This window comes from Oncorhynchus masou, chromosome 23, assembly GCF_036934945.1.
Source record: "Oncorhynchus masou masou isolate Uvic2021 chromosome 23, UVic_Omas_1.1, whole genome shotgun sequence".
Lineage (NCBI taxonomy): Eukaryota > Metazoa > Chordata > Actinopteri > Salmoniformes > Salmonidae > Oncorhynchus > Oncorhynchus masou.
Window position 1 is genome coordinate 53,814,895 of NC_088234.1, and position 21,891 is coordinate 53,836,785.

General features: G+C 40.0%; 1 protein-coding gene across 2 annotated transcripts in view; it reads right to left on the reverse strand.

The window, feature by feature from the left end:
- The window catches only part of LOC135511051 (receptor-type tyrosine-protein phosphatase epsilon-like), a 46,912-nt gene that overhangs the window by 5,072 nt on the left and 19,949 nt on the right, over positions 1-21,891 (reverse strand). Inside the window, exons 2-17 of one of the 2 annotated variants that reach the window (XM_064932534.1) lie at positions 15,789-16,082; positions 7,426-7,497; positions 7,149-7,242; positions 6,620-6,684; positions 5,846-5,982; positions 5,594-5,684; positions 4,987-5,063; positions 4,823-4,859; positions 4,551-4,648; positions 3,898-4,017; positions 3,597-3,760; positions 2,858-2,993; positions 2,616-2,765; positions 2,400-2,493; positions 2,106-2,182; positions 1,872-2,006 (exon numbers count right to left, since the gene is read on the reverse strand). In XM_064932534.1, the coding sequence (XP_064788606.1) occupies positions 1,872-2,006; positions 2,106-2,182; positions 2,400-2,493; positions 2,616-2,765; positions 2,858-2,993; positions 3,597-3,760; positions 3,898-4,017; positions 4,551-4,648; positions 4,823-4,859; positions 4,987-5,063; positions 5,594-5,684; positions 5,846-5,982; positions 6,620-6,684; positions 7,149-7,242; positions 7,426-7,492 (1,542 nt within the window). In that variant the 5' untranslated portion in view covers positions 7,493-7,497; positions 15,789-16,082. Of the gene's footprint in view, positions 1-1,871; positions 2,007-2,105; positions 2,183-2,399; positions 2,494-2,615; positions 2,766-2,857; positions 2,994-3,596; positions 3,761-3,897; positions 4,018-4,550; positions 4,649-4,822; positions 4,860-4,986; positions 5,064-5,593; positions 5,685-5,845; positions 5,983-6,619; positions 6,685-6,789; positions 6,921-7,148; positions 7,243-7,425; positions 7,498-15,788; positions 16,083-21,891 lie in introns of those variants that run through there. The other variant, XM_064932535.1, reaches the window with a different exon arrangement.

A 21,891-nucleotide genomic window follows, 5' to 3' on the forward strand; every position in this document is an offset into this window, starting at 1 on the left:
CCTCCAATCCTCTAAATGTAATTATTGGCGGAGAGTCACATCATTGAAAAAAATATTTGTAGATATACTGTTGTCCTACAATAGGCGAAATGAGTCTCACTAGTGTTGAGTAATGTGCTGTTAAAAGTGGTGTAGGTCTTATTTATTTAAAGAACATATTGAAGTTAGAAGCAGTAGGATTTGAAGCAAAAGCCTACAACTATTTTAGCACCATTCCGCGCTGCTCTGAGACAAGCATGGGGACTGGTCTTGATAAATCAATGAGATTTTAATTTTCACTTAATCTCTGTTTGGGTATTGGTTAAACTAGAATTAGACAATTTGGGTGCAGAAATTATATGCACTTAGTGTAATCTTTATTTAACTAGGCAAGTCAGATAAGAACAAATTCTTATTTACAAGGACAGACTACTCCTTCCTCCAAGTCGGGGCATTGAACCCTGGTTTCCAGCGTGCCCTGCCTGCACGACACAGGGATTCTTTAGCTAAATATCTCAGTACTGCCGATCGGCATGTTGTACAGCTCCATATTTTCCTTTCCATCCTAACAGAAACCCAGAGAGTTTTTCGTTTATCTTGGAATATAAACACCATAATAATAATTAAATTAATTAAGCAAGTACAAGTAAAAAGTTTGGACACACCTACTCATTCCACTATTTTTCTTTATTTGTACTATTTTCAACATTGTAGAATAATAGTGAAGACATTCCAACTATGAAATAATACATATGGAATCAGTTAAGAACAAATTCTTATTTACAAGGACAGCCTACTCCTTCCTCCCCGTCAGGGAATTGAACCCCAGTCTCCCGCGTGCCCGTATTCTCTAGTACAGACATGGCATGCTCTCCCTTATTTAAGGAATTAGGCATGTTTACTACAGTATGTATCCCATGTTTACTACAGTATGTATTGTAGGCTACAGTTAATTGTCAGACTGCACAGTAGCCTAATAAACAAATGCAGGTGGCTTATATCTTCAAAATGCTTTAAATGCTTTATTATCCAAATGTAAAAGCATATACTGCACAGTACTGTATTTCTTCATCAGCATCTTTATGCTTTCGTTAAATAATAAATAATGATAAAAATATTATTTCAAAATGCAGATGTGGATTTAGTTATGAATCCATAATGAATTACTATTGGAATAAATATAACTGATTTACAGAAATATTGGAACAAAGTTGTCTAATGAAGGCAAACAATTTAGAATCCTTCAATCCTCTTATGCTGCAGCTTACTCCTGACCGTCACGTTGTACAGCGCCATATTTTCGTTTTAAATTTTTTTCTCGGAAAGAAACACCATAATATTAATCAAATTAATTAAGACAAATTTCTTAAAATCAATCCCATATACTATGTTATTATAAAAAGGTTTAAAAATCTCCGGTAATGCCAATATAGAAGACTATAAAATGCTCCTCAAAGATGCCCTCTAGTGGTCAAACTAGCACTAACTTGCATTTTCCCGAAAAAATGGCTGACAATTAAATAATGTGTCTCAGAATGCTGCAGCAGCCTGCAAGGTGTGCTGCAGTATGACTCAACTTTTAAAGGAGGAACCACTGTAAGACCGAATCAAGGTGGTCGGTCACATATGAGTGCATTACATTCATCAAAATAGCTGAACTCAATTAATTATTTGTCTGTGCTCGTACAATGTTTTATGTGCTATATTTCTGTCAATATCTGATGGATTTAAAAACATTCAAAAGTTTGGAGTATCTTCATCCATTGTCCAACTGTTGCATTTATTAGAATTGTATTTTCAACCTATGAACAATTCTGATGACTGCTACTAAAGTAAAACACAGATTTGAATGATTATGTTGCAGTTAACTCTTGCCACAGTGGGGTCTGTACCTGTTCCCTCTCCTTGAGTTCAGTGAGCATGACGATAGAGTGACACCTGTACTCCCACACCATCCTCCAAAAATCCTCCACCGTGTGAGACTGGGGACCCTGGGTAGCGATGAAGTAGTCCTTCTGTCTGTATCCCTGGACAATAACATACTGTTTAGCGCATCATATACTTACATAAAGGGCTCTGGAGAAAGTTAGGACTTAGGTGTTAAAATGTGCTCAGTAAATACTTACATCAATAAATGATGCATTGATGTAGTCCGTGAACTCTTGGCCCCTTTTCATTGATAATATAACCCGGTTGAAGTCATCTGTGTTCAAGCAAATAACTTAACAACTTACTTTATTTCCAACAATAGTTTAATTACTTGTGTCATTTAACTACAGTAAATTCTTTCCAAAAGTAAAATTACTTCAGAGAGGTAATTTGGTCTAAAATGTATAATATTTGATACAACACTAAGAGTTTGATGGTGGTAGGGTTGTGACGTAATACTGAATATTTAAGAGTGTTAGAGTATTCCTTACATGGAATAATCTGAAGCACACGGTTCTTCTTCATGTTTGCAGGAAGGTTTCCAGTCCTCATGTTCTCCTTCATTATGCGTACATTGGTCAGTTTCTGAGGAGAGGATATGGGGTGAAATTAGGACGACTTGAGAGAGATGGCTTCCGTCATTTAAATGTGACTAGAACTGGGAGACAACTTAAAAAAGGTGAGAAAATTGTGTGACTGGGACTTACCCTGAACTCTTCCTCTAGGCCCAGCTTGTCAAGGGGTATTCTGGTGTTGTGGAGTTTCTGCAGGTGGCCTTCCAGAGAGGACACATCCAGCTCTGTGTCCCCATACATATAATACTCCAGCAGAGCGTGGTAGATGAACGAGTACTGCATCTGAACGGGAGACAGAGAGAGAGATAGGGTAAATGAGGCATCTTTGCTGGTTTGTGCTGCATTAACACGTTGAACTGTCAGGGAACACTTACATCGGTCTGGACGAGCTGAGAGCGCTGCTCCCGTATTCTGGTCACAAACCCAAAGACATCCAGCCTCTTCTCTACATGCATCATGTCAATCATGCCGTCTATGACGATGAACGTCCCAGTCCTACCTACCCCAGCACTAGGGAAAGACAAGGGACAGGAGAGAAGAGTGACCCTTACATTGTCATCGACCTCCGAGGAAAGTTTGATGCTTCAATTCAAAGCAAATGCACTGTACTTCTGTGGTTGAGTTTTCCACAGGAATGTTGAATGTGGTATGGCATAAAAATGCTACATTGAAACATGTCCACAAGCGATATTCTAAATTACTACGTCTACAAGCCAACAAGATCCATAGTGTTTTAAGGACCAGTGACACAGACAGCAGTCAGGGATGCCAGCTTAGGGTGTTGGAGACCAATCAATGAGGCCCATTCAGAAAGCAAAGCTCCAATACCAACACCTGTTTCAACAGTTGTTCCTGCACGTCTCTGACTTCAGTGGTGTGGTGGTTTCATATTACATGACATTTGCTTTGAAATTCCAGCCATACCAATACAAAATAAAGGGAAGCGGGTTGGCATACTTTTTGAGACACCACGATAGGTCAATTTGATACTATGATTGTGTTAAGTTATACATGTCATAAGGAACTAAATGAACTACTATAGCCTTCATTGAGTACAGCATGTAGATGAGATTTCCCAGTTAGAATCCCTAGTCTCCTCCCCTGGTTCAGTACCTGCAGTGCACTACGATGGGTCCTGCATAGGGCGGGTTGACCGTCTTCACCTTCTTGAGGAACTTGAGCATGCCGATAGGGGAGAAGGGCACCCCAAAGTCTGGCCAGCTGGTGAAGTGGAGCTGGGTGACTAAGCGGGGGGCCCTTGGGCCATCATTCCCCTGCTGTTTACAACAACAGGAAAACACATCAATCGTTTAGAAAAATATACTGTAAATGTCACAGGGTTTCTCACATCGTGTATTCCAGAGTGAGGGATCCTGTGCAGGGTTGTCATGTAGGCACGTACAATAATACTTACATATTGTACACAGAACTTGCGGATGGTGTAATCCACCAGTACAGTAAAGTCCTCCACTGACACCCTCACACTCCCATACATCCAACAGCCCTGGTCTGGCCAGTACTGGTAACACTTGTCCTGAAGAGAGGAAAAATGGACATTCAGCAAAGCAAAAAAAAATACAAACTATAGTTCACCAATATGAATGGCAGAGACTTTTATGGGAATTCATATTACTGACTAGAAACTCTATTTATAGGTGATTGTCTGTCAGTCAATAAGTTCATCACTCTGATCTTCTAGACTGTTAATGAGAGTCTCAGACTAATTATAATCAAGACTTGGACAACTTTATCAACAATTATTTAGTTATCGATCCCCCATCTCTGTTTGGTGGAGCTAAACCCCCTGTTTTGTTCTTTATTGATCAGCCCCTTGAGGTTCAATAAAATGTGATGCCAAGTAATTTGGGGTGACACATTGTATGGATTGGGAAAGTTAGGAAAGGGTCAAATCAATTATACTCATGACCTTGAGGTGTGAGAAGACAAGAAAGAGCAAAGGACCCCTTAAGAACATCTAACATGAGAGCCCATGAGCAAATCTGAAGATTCTTTACTGGTTGTATTAGCAGATAATGGAGCAGCCAAAGTGAGAGAAGAGAAACTCACCTCTTTTCTCTCTTTCAGGTTAGTGAGCATCACTATAGTAGCAGTCTTCTGTTCCCAAATCATCCGCCAGAAGTCAGCCACTGTGTCGTGCATTGGGCCTATGGAAAAGAGAGTGACACTTACTACGTAGATGTAAGTGGACATACTAGTTATACAATAGGCCTATGGTGCTAGAAAAACACATTTTATGTAAGCATATAATTGATTTCCATTCCGTAATCCTCTAGTAGTACAGTATTTTGCACAAAATGATTGTACAAAGTTATATTCACCTTGAGCTGCAATTAATTTGTTCTTCTCTTTATAACCCTGGTTAAAAAGAAAACGTGTTTTGCTGAGTTTATTAGACCATAGTGAGAAAGGAAGTTATACTGGACGCATTTAAGTTATCCGTAATGGGACAGAACGAAATACATAGTAAATATCAACAACTCACATCTATGTATGAGGCATTTATGTAGTCCGTACAAGAATGCCCATCTATTTGCGTTAACAATACTCTGGAATGGTCATCTGTTGAAAATGTAAGAAAGAGACAAAATTGTACTAGGAAAATAAGTATGCCTATTTAAAATGTTCATTATGTTATCAAACTGCTTTATCTCAAAAACGTTCAAACTACTCTTAAAGGTCAATTCCACAATTTTCAATGTGATTTTCATTATCTCAAGCACACTAACAGTGTCTACATATTTGAAAATGGCGCATTTCGAAGTTTGTAGAAAAAAGTATGAAGTTAAAAAGTTCTACTCGATGACATCAGCAAGAAAATACCCTCCTGCTGGCTAGAAATGCATTGCAGGTTTTGAAAAATCCTTACCTCTATTTATTTTTTCTTACTTTTAATCCTACCACGTGATGTCACAGACAAGCATTTTTTAGGAGCTTTCTTATCATCTTTTTAAACCAGAAATACCTTAGAAACGCGCCGTGTTCATGTATGTTTTTGAGACAATGAATAGGAAGTTGAAAAGTAGCGCAATTGCCATTTAAGTGGGTTTAATGGTTACAAAACGTATTCCCATAACAATTCCATCGCTCACATGGTAGGATGTTTGGATATCTGTTCTTGTCCCTGTTGATCTCCCTGCTAGCCTCCTCAAAGGAGCCATGGTGGTAGCCACAGGTCAGTGACTATACAGACACAAACACAGGGGTTCAATCTAAGCCAGTCATGAAGCCTTCAGACATGCAGCATTATATGTAACAGCATAATGAAGTATGAACTCCTCCTGACATTATTAGGTATCACATTACTACTGTAAGCACTATGTGTTGTTTGAAAAGCAACCCACATTGAACTCCTCTCTAAAAAGCTTGCAGTCGTCTGCCGAGCGTATTCGGAACTCGTCCTCCAGCAAGTCCAGGGGGATGGGGAAGTACCTCTTGGATGGAGAGGGGGATCGTGGGAGGAGGACCACTGTCTGCTCTCCTGTGTGAAACAAACACATTGGAACGTCAATGTTTTTACATTCAGTACAAGAATTGTGAAATAAATAAATAAAGTTCTGCCTCTCTTTTTAGAGACAGAACCAGGTCACCTCAATACACACAGGTGACTACTGCAAGTCGCCCTGAATAAGAGCATCTGCTAAATGACTAAAAGGTAAAAAATTACGAGGCGACCATAAGGAGGGTGACCTCATACAAGTGATGTATATAAACAACTGTCTGGGCCTTCAATTCTTCACTCACACTTCACTTACTCAACATTGTACATTACATGTGAAAGTTACATTAATTACAAGGTATTTTGCTTCAACTGTGGCAATGTAGACTGTGAATCTTATTATTATTTAGACTTGTCTGGTTCATGTCTTGACAGCTCTCAATACCAGCATACGCCAACAGTAGGATATCTCTACAGAATAGACTTGACTTTCTGTTTTGATTTCGATGACTTATCTCGAGCACAGATTCAATCCGTATGGAATTTAAAAAATGACTACTGTACACACACAACCTAAGACTTGCATCACATTCCACAACACATACTCAATGGTTCAAATGCAATATTGTATATGTAAGATGTACGTGGCAATGTGCAACATAATGAAGTCGAGACATACCTTGATCTTCCAAGAAGCCATTTGGAGTCTTCTGAGAGATAAGAGCCTTCCTGTGGTTTCTAAACCTAACCAGAGGGTGAGAGAGAGAACAGAAAAAGGAAACGTTATCTGACCATAACCCCAGAAAAATTATATTTCAGCTCAACAAGTCAGTAGAAATAGAAACCCACCATCTGAACTGAAAGCTGTTCTTTCTCATGAGAAGCAGATTGTTAACTCCTCTCTCAGTGGTGAGGATACTGAGTGAGTGAATGGGTGAGAGCATGGTCTGATATGACCCAGCCATTTGTTGTCTTTTAACTGGTATAGCGGCTGTTGGAGCACACACACACACACACACACACACACACACACACACACACACACACACACACACACACACACACACACACACACACACACACACACACACACACACACACACACACACACACACACACACACACACACACACACACAGAGTGGGGGTAGGCTGGGCTGATAAGAGCAAGGTGGGGGTGGGGTGAAGCCATCCAGTGTTGTTTGTTACCTTAGGAAGTATACAATCAGGAGAATGATGATGATGAGAAGAAGAGAGATCAGCGTAGGGGGAAGGACATGGGCACCCTGGGAGGTAGGGTTTTCTGGGAAACAAAGATACACATATTATTTTGTATACTACATATACAACAATTGTAGTCAATATTTACATGTAACCATTTTAATAGATAATTGAGCAATTGGTCTACCTGTTGTTTAAAGTTATGATCAAGTTAATTAATGCTGATTGTTCTGTTTAATTCACTATTCGTGCGGGAGTTAGTTACCTAAAGTCTGGTTCTCATGAGAGGAGTTATTCAAGGTTATTGTAGTTGCAATCAGAAACAACACCATTCTGACTGTGGAGATAAACAGAACATGAGTGAATACATAACACTGTAGAAAATGCAGAAGCAGTGATGCTTCATTAAGTCCACTAGAGGGCGTCCACGATACAAGCAAATCCTGGCCTGGTGATGACAGTGCTGTCTGTGAAAATAAGGGGATGATGTCAGGCCCTCTGACCGTATGATTGTGTAACTCCTTGTATCCTATCCATTTCTTGCCCTGTCCTGTCCATATGCACTTAGCAGTATGGTGCATCACCTCAGATCTCACAACCCTAAAATACACATATCATGGTAACAGGAAGCACTATCTCATAGACGGCAGAAATCAGATCCCTTGTAGTCCTAGACAGACTGGAGAAGAGCTAAACAAGCTCAAGGGATGTGAATCTCACACTGCAGTCTCACACACAGAGAAATAGCAATGAGAAGTGCTTGGATAGGGGGAGTGAGAAACAGTGGAAAACAGAGAGAAAAATATCATTTTTCCAGAACGATCCATCTGAAGGGGGAGGAATAAGCAATCTCCTGGTCCCATTGAGTAGCACTAGGTAGTGTGAAGCAATTCTCTATTTAATCACTATTACCTGCATTGCATCTCTATCACAAACTATGCATTTCTACCTCTCTGTAGCCTTTTTCTTGCTGGCAGTCTGTCTATAATTCCCTCACTCCTGGGCAAATCTATTTAAATGCAATGTATTATATACGAGAACAGTTATTGCCCAGTGTTTTATCCATGCGCAGACTTGAGAGCATCACTTTATATTACATGTCTCCTTAGCCTTAGAAAAAGCTGTTTTGCATAGACATCATCATTCATACTTCAAATCTAGTAGCTTCACTAGAAGTGGATCATCCTGAAGGGCCTTATTCATGACTTTTTGGAAACACATATGCCTCTCTCAATCTCACCCCCCCCCCCCCCACACACACACATATGTTCAAAGCCAAGGGGCATGTACTGCATATGTGCCACACTGTGCTGAAGGTGCCCAATCTCTCCCCAGTGTTAACAAGCTGACAGTGTCAACACCTGCTCCCTGCAGAACTCCACTGGGCAAAAACACATTCACTCACAGTGTTGGCATTCCACCATACTGGGCTACACACAACATTAACCATGAAGGCATCAATGATTCTGCCATTCCTATACAGCCTAACACTGTATATCACACGGTTTAGGCACATTTAGGCTTCCTTTCCGCACTGCAGTCTTTGTTTGCCAGAGTGCATGTTTGATTGAATTCTTCCCTGTAATGAAACAGGTTTGGCAGGATAACCTGGAAAGAAGGAGGGCAAAGCTACATCATTTAAATCCTTCAACTCAGCAGTCCTTCTCAGTGCCATCAAAAGTATGTTAAGAGTTGGACCCAGAACTACAATGTAATTATTATTGCTGATTATAAAAGCTCCCAAACTCAACGAGACAGCCTCAATGGTAGTTAGCATGCTGCAGTAGCAATTCTCAAGCATTGCATGATATGTTATTACCATAATCAAAAATGCATTTACCTAAACAAGGATTTCTCCATGCAGGTAATGTTATTAATACATAATGTAATTCATTAAATATTATTAGATGTATATATCTACAACAATGCATCAAAAACAAAAGGGGAAAGTTGCAAAACTCAATGTCATAAAGTAACTCAATAAATGAGTGGTATTTATAAGAAAGACGGAGGATGTGAAAAATGGATGAAAGGCGCATCCAAAAAAGGACCAACTCGGTCTCACCTCAACTCTTACACGCAAACCTAAGTGAGCATGACGGACCCTGAGAAAAATAGCATGCTCATACAAATGTATTCTTCCCTACAGAAGACTTGTAACCTTTTAATTGATTTGTATTATTAATTAAAGCAGAGATGTGCAGTTAAAAGTATGCATTCCATTCCAACTGGATACGTATTGTACAGGAGCTTTCAGATTTGAGAGGTTTTTCCTTCATGTCCATTAGAGCCCATGAACAAGAAGGGTGATTCCACGCCAGGAAGACCCACATTGTCTTGGGTTATCTCAGATTGTGGTAGCAGAATCAGAATTAGATGTTTTATTTACATTATAATGCTTACATGAGATATTTGTCATTAGGATGTCTTATTTTGGATAATACTGTTGGCAGTTTGCAGTTATCCCTTCTCTGCTAGGGCTTAGTCACTTGGGGCCCAGAGAGGGGAGAGGTCAGGATTGTCTTCATATGTCAATGTATCTGTTAAACCATGTGATGCTATGAAGAATATCAGAAGGGGAGGAGGACAGAATGGAGCCTTGTCTTCTTATGGGAATGTGTCTGTAACCATTGTATGTCCCCTCTGAGGTTGCCCTTATCTTGATCTAGTATATGACCTAAGAGGCTCACTGTCTTTTCTGATCTTGTCCAGGAGGAGGTGTATTTGAGATGGGAGTATCTAGAATTGACAATTGATATATGCCATTGGATGAGGTAATGGTTTGGTACTATGTTGTACCAAGAACTTATTTTAGGAGACCAAACTGAACGATAATTTATAGCTAATGCTATCTGGCTATGGGATACTCCTCTTTCAAGTAAGAGGTTATTTGTGAACTGTTCCTGAGATCTGTGTTTCGTCATGTGAGTTGAGATGGGTGTGTCTTGGCTATAAAATATACTAAGGACTGTTTTGTAAGCACTCTCAGAGAATTAATTTATAGACACTGAATTGATCTGAGAGTCACAGGGCTATGGTGAAGCTCATATATAATTAAAGATGGACTTTATAATATACTCTACTTTGTGTAATATAATAATATCATAATATATCCCATTTAGCAGACGCTTTTGTCCAAAGCGACTTACAAGTCGGCTGGGGCCACTACTTTTACATATGGGTGGTCCCAGCTGGAGTCGAACCCACGATGCTTGGCGTTGCAAGCGCCATGCTCTACCGACTGAGCCACTGTGTGGTTTGCTCTCTCAATGTTTAGTAATACAGGAATTTACCATGACACAATTCCCATATAGAAACTGCATTGAGAGGAATGATGCTTGACGTGCTTTTTACATTTGTATCACAAACCAATTCAGAGAAAATCATTATGAAAGTGGCCATTTTAGGCCCTTTTTAAACCTATACACATCCCTCTTGATCTGTTAACCATACATGATACAGACAACATCATTGTGTCATTATACTCTGTATACTGTGCTCTAAAATATGGAGTATGTCTGGATTCTGAAATACAATTTTATTACATTAATTTATTCAAAATAAAACATTTTATAGACATAGTTTTAAACAATATACTCTACAAGGACATTACATTTCCAGAGTGGCTACACTGCTAATATGGAAGTTATGATAAGAGTTATGAGCACCACCAAGACAGTGAATGGGAAAATAGATTCAAAGGGTACTTACTCCCTCTGCTTGTGATTGGTTAATGACCTATAATGTCAATTTCTATGTAGAAAAGGTATAAAACACATATACATATATATATATATATATATATATATATATATATATATATATATATATATATATATATATACATATACATATACATATATATACATATATATATATGTATATATATATATGTGTATATATATATATATATATATATATATATGTATATGTATATATACATATACATATATATATATATATATATATATATATATATATATATATATATATATATATATATATATATATATATAGTTGCCCACGAGATCCTCCCAGTCAGGGCCGTTATACACTCCAGGGGCATGGCGAGGATATCCGCGTGCCCCCGACCAGGCTGAGGCCAAGAGGAGTCAGTGAGGCACTTGCTCTGGGAGTGCAGAGCCGCCAGGGAGCTGTGGAAGAAAGCAGGCCCCCTGATCTCCCCGTGTCTGCCAGCAGGGGAGGACCTAACGTCCCAGCTCATGCTGTATGGGGTGGGCCGAAGGCCTATTCCATAAAAGGCCTTCACCAAGCTCTGGCCCACCCTCACGTGTCTGAAGGAAGCACTGTGGTCCTCCCGCAACCTGCTCGTAGCGAAATGAGTAGAGACCACCCCCCAGGCAGTGTCCATGGTAGCCACGGAAGCCCTGGGGTGCTACAGAAGAAAGGGGGCCTTGACCCCAAGCAAAGGGTCCTCCACAACACCCACAGCGCTGCTGACAGCGCTGCGGCACCTAGGGCGTTACGCCTAGGGGAGAGATCTCCTCTGGGCCCTGAAGGACAGGATGGTAATTGATTCGGAAGAGCAGGAGGAGGCGAGTTTGATAACCACCACCCCACCCCGCTCCTGTAGAGGACAGCTTTTTAACAATGTGACTTTTTTAAAACATGTTTTCATGTCTTAAAAATGTTTTACTTTTGTTAAATCATTTGTACACATTTCAAATGGCTTTTATAGATTTGAGGTTTTTACAAAGAAAAGTACTTTTATTCATGGTTGTTTCTATTGTCTTTAACATGTACTTTTTAAGAAACTTAAATGTAATATTCAAATGCTGTGTTTTATGCTTTTATTCAGTTTTTAGGTGTATAAAATGATGTACAAAAATATATATGAGCCGTTTTTAAAGGAAATGTAATAATACAACTTTTCCAAAATAAATTTATTTGACATATTATTCAAAAAATGGGTTGTTTGGATCCTGGATTCTGATTGGACGAGCAGCATTCCAAGCCAAGCTGTATTTGCAACACAGGCACACATATGCCTGCTAACAGTTCCATCTGAATTATCACTGCACCTCCATAACAATATAATCTAGTTCACGTTGCTGTTGGAATAACCTCTCAACTTGCACATTAAAACTGCAATATGTCACTTTTTGGATGATGACCAAATTCACATAAATGTGCGCTATTTCTATACTTCCCGTTCTTAAGTTTTGTTTTTGCGTCTTTTACTTTCGGTTTTGTACATCAGCTTCAAACAACTGAAAATACAATATTTTTGGTTATGGCAAATATGTATTCACATCATGTTAGATGGTACAATGATTATCTACACTATACTTGCTTGTTTTGTCACAAACTGAAACTTTTGCAATTTTAGCAACCAGGAAATGGTGGAGCGATTTCTGCATAGTGCATCTTTAATTCCCTTTTCTTCTAGGCTACCATTTGGATGGTATAAACGGGGGTTAAAATAAGCCATGCTGTCTGCCTGTTCGACCTCAGAAACAATGTTTCACTTTTGAAATGCAATCTCCCCTGTTCTTAACTTTTTCTGAGCCAAGCGAAATCACGCATCAATGTCATTATTATGGATATGTCCAACTGAACTGGACTATCTGCAAACTTGAAACCACATATTCCGAGGATGCATTTATTGTAGCTGGGGACTTTAATAAAGGACATCTGAGAAAAACACTTATTCTGAGGAAATATAAGGAACATAACTTATTCTGATATTTCTACTACAGTACATTGTATTGTATTTACACTGTTTATGCACCGCATAATTATTTATATAAGGGATTCTTGACATAGCTCACTCTAATATATCTACTGCTGTACATAGTTTATCTTGTGTACATTTCCCCAGTATATATATGAATAGATTGCATTTTTCGATACTGCTACAGTGTTATTTGGGTTGTTCTTTGGATTTGTCCTGCCTTTCTTGCATTATTGCCTTCCTTTTTGGTACTTCTGTTTACATTTGAGCTGTTTGCCATTTGACTGCATCGTTAGGAGCTAGTAACATAAGCAGTTCGCTGCACTGCTATAACAACTGCTAAACTGTGTACGTGACCAATACACTTATTTGATTTGATTCTATTTGCATTGCAACATAACCAGATTTTTGTCCCGACTACTTCGGGTAGAAGAATGAAATTGTATGAATTAACTTATCCAAATAACGGTTCTACTGAAAATATGCAAATCATTGTTCTTTTAATATGTTGGCAAACAGTTTTATAAAAGCAACAAGGCATGCAAGTCAGTGCTATATAATTAATACAGTAAGGTAAATGGATTGACTGGCCTGATGCAAACAACCTCTTGTGCCTTATTCTTTAATATATATATTTTTTAGATTTTGCTTATTTTCTACATTTTCTACATAGAAATTTACATTAGGTCATGAACCAATCACATTCAGCAAATCACCAGCAGAGGGTGTAAAGACCCTTTGAATACATTTTTCCCATTCACTGTGTTGGTGGTGCTCATAAAATGTATCATAACTGCAAAATTAGCAGTGCATCCACTCTGGAAATGTGATGTACTTGTAGAGTATATTGTTTTGATGTTGAATGCATTAACGTGAAAAATTGTATTTCAGAATCCAGACATACTCCATATTTTAGCGCACACTATATGGAGTATAATGACACAATGATGTTGTCTGTATCATGTACGGTTCAAAGATCATAGGGTCTTACAGGAGGCGTGTGTATAGGTTTAAAATGGCCACTTTCATCATGATTTTCTCAAAAATGGTTTGCGATACAAATATAAAAGCATATCAAACATGCTTCCTCTCATGTTTCTAAGTGATCATTTCCAGAACAATCTGAGATACCCAAAAATATTTTCGGGCCTTCCTGGCATGGAATCGCCCAGAACATTTGTTCATATTTTAGTCACATTTCATCTCATTTGTTCTGGACGGCCAATGACTGGTTCATTTCACTTGATTCACCACTAAGCTGTGCAAAAATTGTTTATGTAAATTTGTACTGTGGCCAAATGTACAGTATGTGCTTCAAATGATGTGAAAGTAACTGTTTAAATGTGATGAATCCACTCTAATCTATTTTGACCTTCAGAAATACTGACGGTTACAGGTGGGTAAATATTAATCCCAGCCATAACCCTGAGTGGAAAATCCTATTTTTCATCATGACTTTATTCCAGGAAGCCCTGAAAAGCTATTGCACATCTGCACATCTGCACACACACACACACACACACACACACACACACACACACACACACACACACACACACACACACACACACACACACACACACACACACACACACACACACACACACACACACACACACACACACACACACACACACACACACAGGATTGCATGGATAACTGAACGGCACATTCATCTGACAAACAGGATGCATTGAATTCTGAATTGCACATTACTGTGACCACAATATCCACCCTGACATGAAGTGGCTATAGGTATAATATGGTTTACGGCCTGACATGAATCCAAATGAACCCAGCTGAAGAGCACATAGTGATGAGTGAACCTTAGATTAAAAACATCATGATTTATAAATTATTAAAACATATTTTTACAGGTTCCAATGTCAGAGGACAATGGATACTGTACTCACAGGCATATAAATATGTTTTGTGTATGTTCTTTACCAATGGACATGGTGATACAAGCAATCGGGGATTGCAACATTTGATCCAAGCATACAAAAGGCACCCAAAATATAGCAATCCATTTACTGCCCTTGAAATCTTTCCTTATCTCCAATTTCAAAGAGATTCCACCAGACAGGCTAGACTAGTGTACCCTTTGTCTTAGGAAACAAAGAGAAAACATTCATCTTTATGTGACATCCCAACCCACATCCATTGAAGTTCAGGTTTCTTCATGAATCAATAAAACCTAAAAGCAGCATCTTTGCTTCAGGGATTAAAGATGGATGACACACAAAATGCTGTTTTTTTTTACAGGGAGAGAGAGAACAAAGACAGTGGAGAGCAACCACAGAAGCATGGCTGTCTGCTAGAGCAGACACTGGACCTGGAGAACAAATACATGTCAGTGGAGCGAGTAAAAAGAGGAGGGGAGGATGAGAGGAGAGATGAGGTGCTTCAGAAGCTATGTATTAGCAGCTATAACGAGAAATGTCCCTATTAGACAAACAGCAACAGTACTAAAGCGAAGGTTGGCTTCACTGGCAAGTAGCAGGTCATGCTACTGATATAAATCTAGATCACCAGACCATAACTCGATGAAATCCATTGTCATAAGAACAGTTATATTTCTGTTGTTGTGGTATGAAGGAAGGTTGAATATTTGTCTGTTCAGAAGCATGATACTGTATTGAGCCTCTCGGTTATGGGCTTTGTTTTCAGCCAACATGTGCTAAGCATCCATACATACAAGTCATCACAGCATAATATGCATTAATAGTGAAGCTGTGACAATCTTATTTTCGTAATCTCCTATACATCACTAATCATCATGTCGGGAGCATGGTCAGGGTCAACAAAGTCAATTCAGGAATTGAATTGAAATCCTAATGGAAAACAAGGGTCCCTTTACATTAAAATAATGAATTTAGATTGATGTCCTAAATGGCCTGAGTTGAAATGAAATCGACTCAGGGTTTACTCACAGTTTAAAAGCAGAGCTGACCGGATTCAGTAGGAGTTAATCCAATAGTCCATAGCAGCCAGAAGGTCTGGTTCTCTTCCTGACTGGCCCCTTGGGATTCAGTACCCACAACCCAGTCCACATTCACATTGTCTCGGGAGGTACAGGGTCTGGTGGGAGAGTAGTCGATGTGATCAGGACACACTATTCCTGTAGCTAAGGTCCAGTAGCTGGGTTTCAGGGGACTTCAGGGTTTTAGGTCATGCCACAGAGTAAAGTAGGCTCGAGTTCAGTGACCTACATAAATGCATATCACCTGAAGAAAGACAAGACAAGAAAAAGCGGTTAGATTCCAGTTAATACCATGGTTGCTGCTATAGAAAACTCTATAAGAAAGCTCTATAACTTCCTCACCAAGGTGACACCCCCAGAAATAGTACATTCAAAGTAGCTTTCAAAAGACCAGGGAATTAAATTAATAAAGTCATGACCTGGACTCCACTCTGTTTACTTGTTAGTCATAGGGATTTTTCTCCTCTTCATTGTTTGGGCCTGACAGAGGAAAAGTCTAAGGGATTAACAAACTAATGAAGCTACTTCCTGTGTACAGAAGGAGTGGGAGTCTGTCTACTTGAGTGAACTGTACCGTAGAGAGAGAGAGATTGTACTATTCTAGACTTTGTGGGTAAGAGAGAAGGGAGGGTGCTAAAGCGAGAGAAAGAGAGAAGTGGTGTAGTGTTCACACGTGTGTGTGTTTCTGTGTGTGTTTCTGTGTGTGTGTTATTTTGTTTCTTTGTCTGGACTGTGACAAACCACTTTAATCTAGCCCCCACAGCATGGCAAAGCAATACATGTCAATTTCAAGAGCTATTAATTGTTAAGCATACCAATCTAATCCCACCCACGGACAGAAATTCAGAGGAAAAGTGTGAGGAATATACAAACCGTTATGTTAACTCTCAAAAATAGAGACAATAAATACTCACAAAAAATATACACAATAGCCAAGACTAACACCCTTTCAATACTGTGATTGGCATGGCATAGACAAAACATATCTAATTCTATACATATTTGGAATTGGCAGTGTTTCATTCCAATGTGGTCTAAAGAGCTAAGTATTGCTACACATTGTAGCATTTTGGAATCTGAGTGCCCAAAACAAAGCCTTGACTGTGACGTTACTCTATGGCTCTAGCCATGTATGAAGGAGAGAACATGGCTCTGAGTGTCCACATACTCCCTCTCTCCCAACACAGGGTTCCTCTACCCACAGGTGGAGACACAAAACCAGATTGTTTAGTGACCGGCCACTGAGTCAGAGCAGAGATGAACCAGTGATCCCAGTAGGAGAAGCCCACTCATACAGAGCCATGATGGGTGAATGGGGCCTCTAGGAACAAGGGTGGGACTGGGGTTGCAAAGCTACCGGTTGTTTACCAAAGTTACCGGAATATTCAGTAACTTTGATAATTCACATGGACTTGATGGCAATCTTTTGTAATTTATAATTTAATCCTTTAAAAAATATATTTATTCATATTTTGGTCACATTATTTACATCTGTGTCCATCTTGTCCATGAATAGGTAGATCATATAGAATATCATGAATTATAACTACTGCCACCAGTGCAGCCACAAAACATTTGCAACAAAGATATATTAACATAGTAAAATAAAAATAGCTTTTAGAAACACAGTGTACAGGTATTTCTGATATATGGAAATGTGGCTTTTCTTGTTGAAAATAATCTTAAATTGAATCAAATATATTCAGGGCTTTTCTTTTTTATTGCATTCTCCTTTCCAGACATTAGTACTCGGGGGATTGGCCTCCGTCATCCTTATTTCCTTCCGAGTCACTTTCAAGTGTATCTTTTGTCCCTTTCAAGTGTATATTCTTTTGAGTCACATTCATCTTGTGTTGTGACATCTGTTATTGGCTCAAACAGTTTCAGATTGGAACGAAATGCCACCATTTGCTGGACCCTTTTGTTGGTCAGCCTATTGGACACCAAGAAAAGATGCGTACAATACATAGAACACCAATAAATACACAAATACAGTGACAATAAAACCAGCACATCATCAATTCATTATAAAAACTAAAATTCCCTTGGTGTGCGCAATCCCAAAGAGTGACCAATTGCGCTCTGATGCAGCAGATACTACATCTGGTTTGTACTACATCTGCAGTATAATTGAGGCAATGGAGGACAAGGCTTCAAAGCTGCAGAGTACATTCCACCAGCTTGACGCAGAGATGTGTTCAGCGGAATTCCAAAACCCATCATCTTTCCACAAGCCATCCTACGTCCTGAATATGGCCAAACTCCCCAAAACCTTTCCCTCATCCAGCTGAAGGTGGTGTGCCATGGCTGAAGTCATGTCATATGCTGACATCTGCTCCGCAGATAGGGTTGGAGGCTTTCTGGCACATTTTGGATTTAGCAAAAAAGCAGCTGCATGGATGAGCTTGGTGCAGAAGTCTTGCCTTTTGTCAACCATTTCCAAAACTGCCTCTTCTTCTGCTTCATCCAGCAAAGACATTGTCAGTGCAGCACCAATCTGCTCACGCAGATCTGTGAAGAGCCATTAAACATCTGATAAGACTGCCCCATCTCCCTCCACCTAGTTAATGGCAGACGCAATTGGGGTGAGTAAGGTCAGGTTGTTGTCAATGTGCTCCCAAAACACATCTTCAAGGAATATCTTCTTGATGGTAGAATGAATTTCTATGGACTCTGAGATGGCCATATCTTGCAGGGACACTTTCCCTACTGGAAGGTTTGTGCACATTATTACAGAGGAGCCCCATCTGGTTTTGCAGGGCAGTTTGAGAGAGGTGTTTTTCTGGTTTTCACACTGTTTTTCTCTAAACATTGCTGAGGCCATCCATTTCCCTTTGACATATTTCACTACCTTGTAGGCTTTTATTGTACAGGGTCTGCATGGTTTCCAGGCCCATGATGTCTCCCAGGAGAAGATTGAGAACATGTGCTGCACAGCAAATTAGAGTGATGTGAGGGAAGGCTTCTTCGACTTTCTTCGACTGCTTTCATATTTACCACATTGTCTGTAACTACGGCAAAACATACTTATCAGCTCATCTGCAATGAATTTGCTTATGTGTCTGTTGATTTTTGTGCCAATGCTTTTGTAAAACACTGGCTGGGGCGTGCAAAAAAATGTCATCGATAATACCTTCCCCACATACATTGGAGCATCTATCACAGCAACACATTCTTCCTTGTCAATAGTGACCTTTTCTTGCACTGACATGTTCTGACTGCAACAAGTTGGTTGACAAAGCATGCCTGGTTGGAGGGTGTATGCAGGACTTAGAATGTTCAAGAATCTTTTCCAGTGAACATTGATTGAAGCATGACGGGAGCATGTGGCATAGACGGCCCAAGCCAGGCATTCATCTGCTTTCTGCTTGTTTTTTAAATTTGTATATTTAACCTTTATTTAACTAGGCAAGTCAGTTAAGAACAAATTCTTATTTACAATGTCGGCCTAGATCGGCCAAACACGGACAGCGCTGCAGCAATTGTTCGCCAACCCATGGGACTCCAAATCACGCCCGGTTGTGATACAGCCTGGATTCGAACAACGTTGTCTATAGTGACATCTCAAGCACTGAGATACAGTGCCTAAGACCGCTGCGCCACTCGGGAGCCCTATCCATACCATGGGTAGTTGCTGCTGACTCAGAAGTTGATGCTGTGCTGAGAGTTGAAGGTTAAGTAGAGGGTTGTAGTGACTTCTCTTTAAAGCTTCCTGGGCCCTTTTTACAGTTGTTCAAATGAAACTGCAACTTTGTATAATTTTTGCTAAACTTATTTTGAGCAGTAATTGCACATTAACTGATACCCTCCATCTTCATTAACTTATTTTAAATGCCTCCACATGAAAGGGCTTCCGTGTCCTTAACCACTGGTGTTCAGAATGGTGTTCATTGACGACAGATCATCATTCAACACCATATTGCCCACAAAGCTTATCACTAAGCTAAGGACCCTGGGACCCTCTGCAACTGGATCCTGGACTTCCTGACGGGCCACCTCCAGATAGTGAGGGTAGACAACAACTCATCTGCCACGCAGATCCTCAACACGGGGGCACCTCAGGGGTGCGTGCTTAGTCCCCTCCTGTACTCCCAGTTGAACCCATGACTGCATGGCCAAGCACGACTCCAACACCATCACTAAGTTTGCCGACGACACAACAGTGGTAGGCCTGATCACCGACAATGATGAGACAGCTTATAGTGAGGTCAGAGACCAGGCAGTGTGGTACCAGGACAACAACCTCTCCCTCAAAGTGATCAAGACAAAGGACATCATCGCGGACTACAGTAAACGGAGGGCCGAGCATGCCCCCATTCTCATCGACGGGGCTGTAGTGGAGCAGGTTGAGAGCTTCAAGTTCCTTGATGTCCACATCACCAACAAATTTTCATGGTCCAAACACACCAAGACACTCATGAAGAGGGCATGACAACGCCTATTCCCCCTCAGGAGACTGAAAAGATTTGGCATGGGTCCTCATATCCTCAAAACGTTCTACAGTTGCACCATCGAGAGCATCCTGACTGGTTTGGCAACTGCTCTTGGCATCTGACCGCAAGGCGCTAAAGAGGGTAGTGCATACAGCCCAGTACATCATTGCGGCCAAGCTTCCTGCCATCCAGGACCTCTATACTAGGCGGTGTCAGAGGAAGGCCTTAAAAATTGACAAAGACTCCACCCACCCTAGTCATCTGCTACTGCACAGCAAGTGGTACCGGAGCGCCAAGTATAGGTACAAAAGGCTTCGTAACAGATTCTACCCCCAAGCTATAAGACTGCTGAACAGCTAATCAATTGTATAAGGATCTCTGTACTTTTCTCCATTCATCTTTGCCTTGATCCTGACTAGTGTCCCAGTCCCTGCCACTGAAAACCACCCCCACAGCATGCCACCACCAGGTTTACTCCAGATGTGACGCTTGGTTTCATCAGACCAGAGAATCTTGTTTCTCATGGTCTGAGAGTCTTTAGGTGCATGTTGGCAAACTCCAAGTGGGCTTTCATGTGCCTTTTACTGAGGGGTGGCTTCCGTCTGGCCACTCTACCATAAAGGACTGATTGATGGAGTGCTGCAGAGATGGTAACCTTCTGGAAGGTTATCCTGTCTCCACAGAAGAACTCTAGAGCTCTGTCAGACTGACCATCAGGTTCTTGGTCATCTCCCAAGCTCTAGGAAGAGTCTTGGTGGTTCCAAACTTATATTTAAGAATGATGGAGGCCACAATGTTCTTCGGGACCTTCAATGTTGCAGACATTTTTTTAGTACCCTTCCCCAGATCTGTGCCTCGGCAGAATCCTGTCTAACAGCTCTACGGACAATTCCTTCGACCTCATGGCTTGGTTTTTGTTCTGACATGCACTGTCAAATGTGGAACCTTATATAGACTGGTGTGTGCCTTTCCAACTCATGTCCAATCAATTGAATTTACCACAGGTAGACTCCAAAAATCTCAAGGATGATCAATGGAAACAGGATGCACCTGAGCTCAATTTCGAGTCTCATAGCAAAGGGTCTGAATACTTATGTAAATAAGGTATTTCAGTTTTTATTTTGAAAAATGTGCAAACATTTTTGAAAACGTGTTTTTGCTTTGTTATTATGGGGTATTGTGTGTAGATTGCTGAAGATTTGAATGTATTTAATCCATTTTAGAATAATGCTGTAACGTAACAAAATGTGGAAAAAGTCAAGGGGTCTGAATACTTTCCGATTTCACTATATTTAGCTACACAACATAAGACAGCTGTTTACATTCTTCAGTGTATGAAAACATAAAACTTACTTTATATTCTTAAAATGGTTTTAAGTGGATTGACCCTGGCTGAATGTTTCTGAATGAATCTATGTGCACTGACTAAGCGCAGAACAAAAATATATAAACTAATGAATCTACTAATCATTTTTTTGGGCTGAAGTTTACATTTTCTAATTGAAGCAGTGTGGATTAAGTCCATATCTTAATCTGACCAGTTTACTGCTGAGACTACAACATACATGCCTGAAATAAAGCAACATTACTAAAAATCACAATGAGGTCCTAGTATATGTC